The 7,857-nt window shown below is 45.4% G+C and overlaps 1 protein-coding gene across 1 annotated transcript in view; it reads left to right on the top strand.

Annotated features, from left to right (window-relative positions):
• Nucleotides 1-1,594: 1,594 nt before the first annotated feature.
• Nucleotides 1,595-7,857, top strand: part of LOC129088820 (cadherin-2) — an 84,781-nt gene continuing 78,518 nt past the window's right edge. The window contains exon 1 of the mRNA XM_054596053.1: nucleotides 1,595-2,965. Within this exon, the coding sequence (XP_054452028.1) occupies nucleotides 1,595-2,965 (1,371 nt within the window). The remainder of the gene's footprint in view (nucleotides 2,966-7,857) is intronic.

Raw genomic sequence — 7,857 nt, 5'->3', positions numbered from 1 at the left:
GTTTTACAGAGCTAGCTAGTTTTTGTTCACGCGGAAATGTTATTTAAAAGGACCCTCCACCGATTTTTACACATAAAGGCCAGCTAACTAACAGTTAACTATTCAACATATAAAACCAGTTTCATTATGTCTCCACATTTTTAACAGAAGGCCAGTGTTACACACTTGGGACATTGAGTTTGAAAGATGGGGTCATTTACCAGGTGGGGGAGTATTATTGAGTTGCATCATGGGAAATGGATCCATTATTTTTGGAGCTTGACCCACGGAGGAACTAAAAGTCAGATATAAAAGTCCTCCAACGCTGTTGAAGTGCAATGCCCAAAGTGCCTGAGTGCCGCCTTTACATTTTTTTTTTAATTACACATGCACATTCCTGTCTTTGTCTGCACATGGTTATAATAAAGAAATTTCATATCCGGCAAATTGCCAAATTATTGACTTGCCAGACGTGTAGGCTGCTGTTACTGAAATACTACAGAAGCGTGCCTGCTCTTATCTGAAAACAAGCACATTGATTGATATCTGACATTTTGATATGGCGTAGGATTTCCATCTGAGGCTCGAGTGCATGCGAGACACGCTGAGAGCGTGAGTCAGACGTGTGAGAGCCGAGGAACCTTTTCCATCACTCAAGGCGCCGGGTACAGCAAAGTGCATCTGCAGCTTGCATGCTTGTGTTGGGATTCTGACTGATCAAAGCACAATATTAATCCAGCTAATTAATCACTCATCAAAGTGATATGAGGCAAGCTGGTCCCTTTTTGCACTGCAGTCCAAAAGAAATCCTTGACAGTTGTTCCCATTAATAGCCGCTCAGAGCGTTTTCTCACAGTGTTATCATATCTTTTTCCATGTAAGATGATAACTTTGTAGCCGTCTATCTAATAGATATGAGAAAAAACACTTGGGTCATTATGGAGGTATGAATGGATGTGTGTTCTGGGCCCAAAAAGCCCTCTGTGCTTGTGAAAATGTGATTGCTGCTCTGCTAAAAGGGCCGTCCTGCCTGCTCATCTGCGAGTTCTCCTACCTGTCTATGCCGCTCCACTTTTAATTAACACAGTGCAATGATTAGAGTTTTGACTTAATTATCTTTATCTTTATTCTCAGGGTGTCCAACCCTCCGTGGGAAACTGAATGAGACGCCACGCAAGAGGAGTGGGGAAAAAAACTGCAGAAAGAGGCTTGGTGAGATAGAGGAAGATATTAGGGCAGCGCAAAGAAAAAAAAAAAAAAGGAAAGGGAGAAGGATTGACTGACACCTGCCCTCCAGCTCAGTGTGAAGGGCACGGAATGAGAGAGTGAGAGGTGGGGTATGAAAAGAGGGAAAACAGAGGAGAGAATGAAGACAACCGGAAAACAAGGCCTGCCTCACAGCAAACCTCGATCAAATTAGGACATCTCGCCCCAAGACAAGATGATTACACGAAATCTGCTCCTGTTGGTTTCCCTGTGCCTGTGGGAGGGGCTTTTGGGAGTTTCATCAGCCAGTAAGATCGTACGGAGGAGAGGAGTGGGCGGATCGCACATGCTGAAGCTAGGGGAGAGCAGAGCCACAGACCAATGGGACGCAAGCGTGGACGCCAACGCAATGCCCGTGGTGACTCTTAGGAACCTGATAGGTCACGAGCAGGCGGGTGACACCGGCTCTTTTACTCATTCCAAAATATTGCAGAGTCATGGTGCATCATCGGTGGCTATCAAGGAGAGGCAAGCTTTCAAGCCCAAACGTGAGGTAGACTCTGTCAATAAAAAAGAAGTGACTTTGCACATTTTATCCAGTAACAAGGAGCTAAACCAGGATGTGAAGAAAGTCAAAAACAACACCAAGAACTCTGAGACTTCCACCAGAACAGGAAGGCCTGAGAAGACATTCGCAATCCGCCATAAACCAGATCTACACAGCAATAAAACCAGGTTTAAATCAGGCTCGAGATCCAGGACCAGACCTGATTTGGGTGTCCATACCACAGGTGTGCCGGGGAAAGGATTCAGCATAGATTCAAACCGAAAGCTGAACCTCACCGGCAGCTACGGGGTTCTGAAGCTGCTGTCGAAAGAGAACCTTGTTAGGATCGTCAATTCCCAAATGCAGAGCGCACCCAGCCTCAGCTTCCCGAGCAAGGGCAGCCGGAGCAGGAAGAGAGATTTGATTGACGTTAATCACGGACAGTTAGAGGCTCAGAGAGTGTCGAGACAAGATATGGCTGTCACTCAGCCTCACACTGGTTTTGATAATCAGACTGCATTTCCTTATTTAAGCCCAGTCACCACCCCAGATCTTAATCGGGACCAGGGAGCCAACAATCATATTAATCCACTTACTGAAGTCGACCCAGCTTTAAGTAAAGGGCAGGGCAACTTGGGGAAGCAGGGATCAGATGGTGGCGATGGCAAGAGCAAACATATCGTCCGCTTACTGTCAACACCTCGCAGCGAGGTCAGTCTCAGCCCCGAGAAAGAAGTAATAATCACCCAAACAGAAGCACCATTTCCATCAACAAAACATCTCCCACTGCATGTTTCCTCTGAAACAAATGATTCTCCGCCGTCTGTGCTGACAGCGCAACCCCTGGGAGTTAGACCGGGGAGCAGAGTTGCAGATCCCCATAGAGACCCATTAACGGAGTCAGTTCTCTCTGCTCAAACAGAACTCAGCACAGCTCAGTACCCTGCAGATGAAGACAACCAACCTGTCAACAGCAGTCATGTCCTGAGGCTCCACCCTGCTCCGGAATGGAGACATGACGCCAAAGACGCCGGGGCGCAAGTCTCTGCCGATTTGGAAAATGGGAAGGGCCTCGTGTTTGAGGAGGCCGAGTCGGAGGCGGAGGAGGATGAGGAGGTGCACGACCACATGGAAGGGACCGGGCCGCGCTCTCGCAGCAGGAGGAGCTGGATCTGGAACCAGTTCTTTGTGATCGAAGAATACGCCGGGCCTGAACCTGTGCTCATCGGACGGGTAAGGAAAATGATCAACTTCATTCATCATTCAAAAGGGTTGTGAACTATTTTATGAATATTTAAGACACTCACAAGTCTCTTACATGGCTTATATAACCTCAGGTCCTTCTCTCAGGTACACATCTCATACAAGAGGTGCTTAGCATAATTTAACCCCTACAGTCACGCCCATAGGTTTTGTGTGTGTGTGTGTGTGCATTGTTATTAATCTGCAATTGGAATTGATTTACATTGCTCCAGCATGATGCGGTGCCTTCCAGGTAGCATTTAAAACTTCAATGAATCAATGGTTTACTGAGGCGCAACAAAAGCCCCAGATCCCGTCTGCCCAAGGGGCTGGTCATGATCGGGACCAATCTGCACCCACCAATGGAAATTGACATATCCAGGAGAATTAATAGCTTTACTTTTTCCTTCCACCATTGATCCTCACCTCAAGGCAGAAAGCAAGAGAGACCGAGCTTTCCCTCATTTCCCTGTAGGTCAAACCTGTCAGCTCCCCTCTCTCACGGTCAGAGGTCTGCAAGGTCCCGCTAATGCTATTCCATTCAGACTGATTTACACTTGCTTTGACAGGATTTATCATCACGTTCTCCCCCGGCACAACACACACACACCGGGCTGTAGTCCTATCGCTCCGTAATTTATTAGAATCATTGACTGGGCCTGTCTCGCCCCCAGTGCCTGACACCTTTGAGCGAGCAGGCGGACCAGCTCGGCGAAGGTCACGTGGACCGGGCAGAAGGCTGTCTCGGAGCCCTTGTTTTGTAATGGCTGCCCTCTCGGTCCAAAGCATGCGCCAACTGTCTCAGTACCAGACTGTGGTGGATGAGCTAATTTATAAGCCTGTGTGGCCAGTTTGCTGAGCAAATGAATAGTAATGATCCCCGTGTGACCGCTGCAGGCTACTGCAGGCCACTGCGTTAGAAGTAGGGGTGTGTGTGTGTCTGTGTGTGTGTGTGTGTGTGCATGCGTGCACATTCGAAGGTGGTTAAGGGCTCCGGCTCCATGGGGGGTGTCTCGCGCTTGATAAGACAAATGCGTTTTTAGGTTTTATTATCCAGGAACACACAGGTGGACAGCAGCCTGCAGCCCTCACACACAGTCTCCCTGAGTGCGCCGATGATTAGCCAACATTTAATTTGGCTATTTTTGCCTCTGCTCTATGACTGATGACGGTCTGAGCTGAATGCTATGAAACGCCGTTAGTGGCCGTGGAGAAGGAGCAAGAGCCGACGGTCCAGCTTACAGATGGCGCCGCGTGTAAAGCCATTAGTGCCAATCTGCTGTGTCAAGCAGGTATTTATGCCAGCACATTGTATGGCACTCAAGGAGGGAACACCGCCAGGCCACACACACATGCCCATATGATAGGGCTGACACTTGGAGTACACCCAGAACGCTATTGTGACTGTGTGTGTGTGTGTGTGTGTGTGTGTGTGTGTGTGTGTGTGTGTGTGTGTGTGTGTGTGTGCGTGCGTGCGTGCGTGCGTGCGCGCGCGCCGGTGCCAGAGATACGCATGATTAGGGCCCTACTGTATCAGACAGTGACGGCACACATGCATAATGCTCTTATAGATCTTAATACGCTTATGAATTTTTAATCTCCCGCTCGGCTCCGGCGCAGCAGGGCTATAGGTAGAGAGATCAATGCGGACACGCTTTTTTATTTTTTTATATCCCTATCAGGGACCTGATAGTGTTTCAACAGAGAGAGAGCTACAACGGAGAGCGTGAAGAAATCGACTGCACAGGCCAAAGCGGCTTCACCTGCCAGATCCAACGCGGTCCAAATTCCGGCTCAATCAGCTGCAAACACTCCTCGCCTGTGACTCACAACACGTGTCTCTGCCTTGGTCAGCTATACCGAGTCCACGCTCACACTCAAGACACACAAACCATGTACATCTGAAGGTGTGATTGTGTATTTAAATGTGGACTCTATTTAAAAATCCACCCCCTATCACTGATTCATGCTCGTTTTTTGTTGTTTTTTTGTATCTCGGGAAAGTTCAGTCTGGTTTCAATCTCTACCAAAGCTGGAAACAAGAGCCAAGGCTCTTATCTGTGATGTCAATGGGAGACAAAAGGCGCTGCTGCTAAAGTGATATGGGCCAACTTTGCTGACACAGTGACACTACCCAGTATAATTTTTGTATGGATATTTATAAGCACTTTTGTTGGAAGCGCTATAAAAGAAACAGCTGGTATTAAAACTAAAATAAGCAGCCAATGAGTCGCCAGCTGTCCGTTCGAGGTTGTTGGAGTGGCCTTTGAAATCTTTTAATACCATCACAGATCTAAGTTTTTGTGTATCTACGTATCTTCTTTTTGGAGGGTTGATCAGGTTTGCGAGAGTTGCCAAAAAAGGGCATCAAAAACACTCTCTCTCTCTGTCTCTCTTCACACATACATGCACATTTTCGCACACGCGCTCACAGGCACGCAGACGATGCCATGTTACTATATTTTCTCATGCTGAAGTGTCTCTGTCCCGTGATAATTGTGAATTTAATTGATGCTGTCACATGGTCTGTAATGGAGTTTCAAGTGATTGCAGAGGCAATGTGAAAGAAACACAGATTTTTCTCGAGGAGAAAAGGCGCCTCAGCAGAGCTGGGATTAAGAAGAGAAAAAAACGGGAAAAAATCCACCACTTTCTGATTAGCTTTTCTTCCTCTCTTCCTCTCCTCTTGAAATGCAAACTCCCTAACACCTCGCGTGGGGAGGCAACGTGACATATATACAGCAGTCTCAGCCTCTCTGGGAGAAACACCTCCATCTTGCCCCGCTTCACCTTTCATAAGAAATGTGAGCGCTACCTGGCAAGTCGGCGAACACGCATAATGTAATTCACCAGTGCAACAGGAAACGGACCCAGGCTATCATCATCATTAGCATATCATTAACATCAGCATAAGCATACATAATTCATAGTTAGTGAAATACGTCTGTATTACACAATTAACATTGTTGCGCTCACACTGCGGCACACCATGAACATTAAGCATGCAGACATCGCTGTGAATCAGTAATTAAACACGCTTACATTCTGACACACCAAACAATGCCGACCAGTTCCCAAGGTACGTTGATACTTAGTTCTCTTATTATGTTGAATCATTCATTCACAGTCACTGCTGAAAAATTGCTCTGCAAAATGCAGTTAAAAGATTGCTCCAGCCCGGAGGCATTTAAAGCGAATGACTTAGTTATTGACCGATCTCCCGCGTCTTCGTGCGACGCCTCCGGCTGCAACGTGTGCACACATGATATTACGAAAGCGCTCGCAGGAAGTCGGCGGTGTGATGAAAAGGGGCGAGGAAGTTAAGTGCTGGTGTTTGAGGCTGTGTACGTTCGCATGCACGTTAGGTTTTTTCTTTGATGCTCACTCCAGCAAAGCCCCTTTTAGTCATTAAGTACATTCATTCACGAGCGATGTTGAGGTTAAGTGCTTTTACTAAATGATTTATATTTCATGTTACATATCAGAGGGGAACATTTTTCCTGTTATTTCACATTTGTTTCACAGCCATAGTTACTAGTTTTGCAGATTTTACTTACAAAACATGTATAATCAACAAAAAGGGTATGATGATGTTGTTGTCGATGAAGCTTCAACACTAAATTAAGTGAATTAGCTAAGACTGCACTTTGAAATGCTGCTTGCTTGTAGATGCATCTGTAATACTAATCCAATATATGATATAGTACTCTGAAAGGGGTCACTCTGCATTGAATACTTACACATGATTATTAACCTGTGATACAGTGGTATGATTTCTTCTGTGGTTCTGAAGGAAATCCCTAAAGTTTAAAATAAAATTCTGATATCATCAGGGTTATGTATTATTAAAAAAAAAGTCTGCATTACGAAGGGGGAGCGTAGAGTTTGTGGCTATTTACCAACACTGAATGTGCTATTGAGTTGCATCATGGGAAGTGAAGTATCCTGTGTTATTGGAGCTTGATTCATAGTTAAAAGCAGGATATCTCTACCACTTTCTTAACATGTCTGTCTTTAGCAACCCAGGAACTTTCCCCAACTTTATGAAAGAAGGAACAACGTTGCTGGAAAATGTATTGTGCTCCGTTGTATTTTGGACAGAATATCTGCTCAAAGTGCACCAGTATTCATTGGTTTGGCCATAGCAACCAGAACTCTAGTCTCAAAGGGTGCTCTGATAAGAATTTTCGGGGCCAATCACTGGGTCTATTTGAAGCCTTTTATAAGCATTATTTATTTATTTGTTTAACTATTTTTTTTTTTTAAATTAACATTGTATAGTATTAGAATTAAGAGATGAGAAGGTATCAATTGACCACTGTTGACAACATGCACAATCGGTGGCCAACCTTTAACTTTAAGTACACGTTGCAGACAATACTTTTTGTGCTCTCACATATGAGAAACTTTGAATGCAGAACCTTTCCTGAGTATGTTCACACTGCCGTATTGCTACTTTTACTTCCTACCTCCCCTGAGCCGAATAGAAGCTGACACAAACACACAATTTTAAAATCAAATTTATGACACAAACACATCACAAAAGACAGAAAGCTTGTAAGTCCTGCTTCAAAGTCATAAATAGCACTAGTCAGATAAAAGGGTCCTTTATGAAACTGGAGGAGAGAGGAGAGAGGCTTCGACTCATGCAGCGAAGAAATATAAAAATAACAAGAGTGTGTGATGGTGCCAATAGGAGGGCCAGCAACTGTAAACACACACCTCCTGACAAAGAACTCATCAATAATGATAAAAAAAAAAAGAAAACACATCTCCTTGCGAACAGCTCTGTGTTTTTGCGTGCTTCCACTCTTCCACTCCCTGTAGACATCATTTAGCCTCCGGGTACGAGCACAGCAGGGGTGAGACAGCAATTAGAGAGT

Source organism: Anoplopoma fimbria, chromosome 3 (assembly GCF_027596085.1).
Source record: "Anoplopoma fimbria isolate UVic2021 breed Golden Eagle Sablefish chromosome 3, Afim_UVic_2022, whole genome shotgun sequence".
Lineage (NCBI taxonomy): Eukaryota > Metazoa > Chordata > Actinopteri > Perciformes > Anoplopomatidae > Anoplopoma > Anoplopoma fimbria.
Note: the sequence above shows the minus strand (reverse complement) of the source record. Positions and strands in the feature narration are given on the sequence as shown.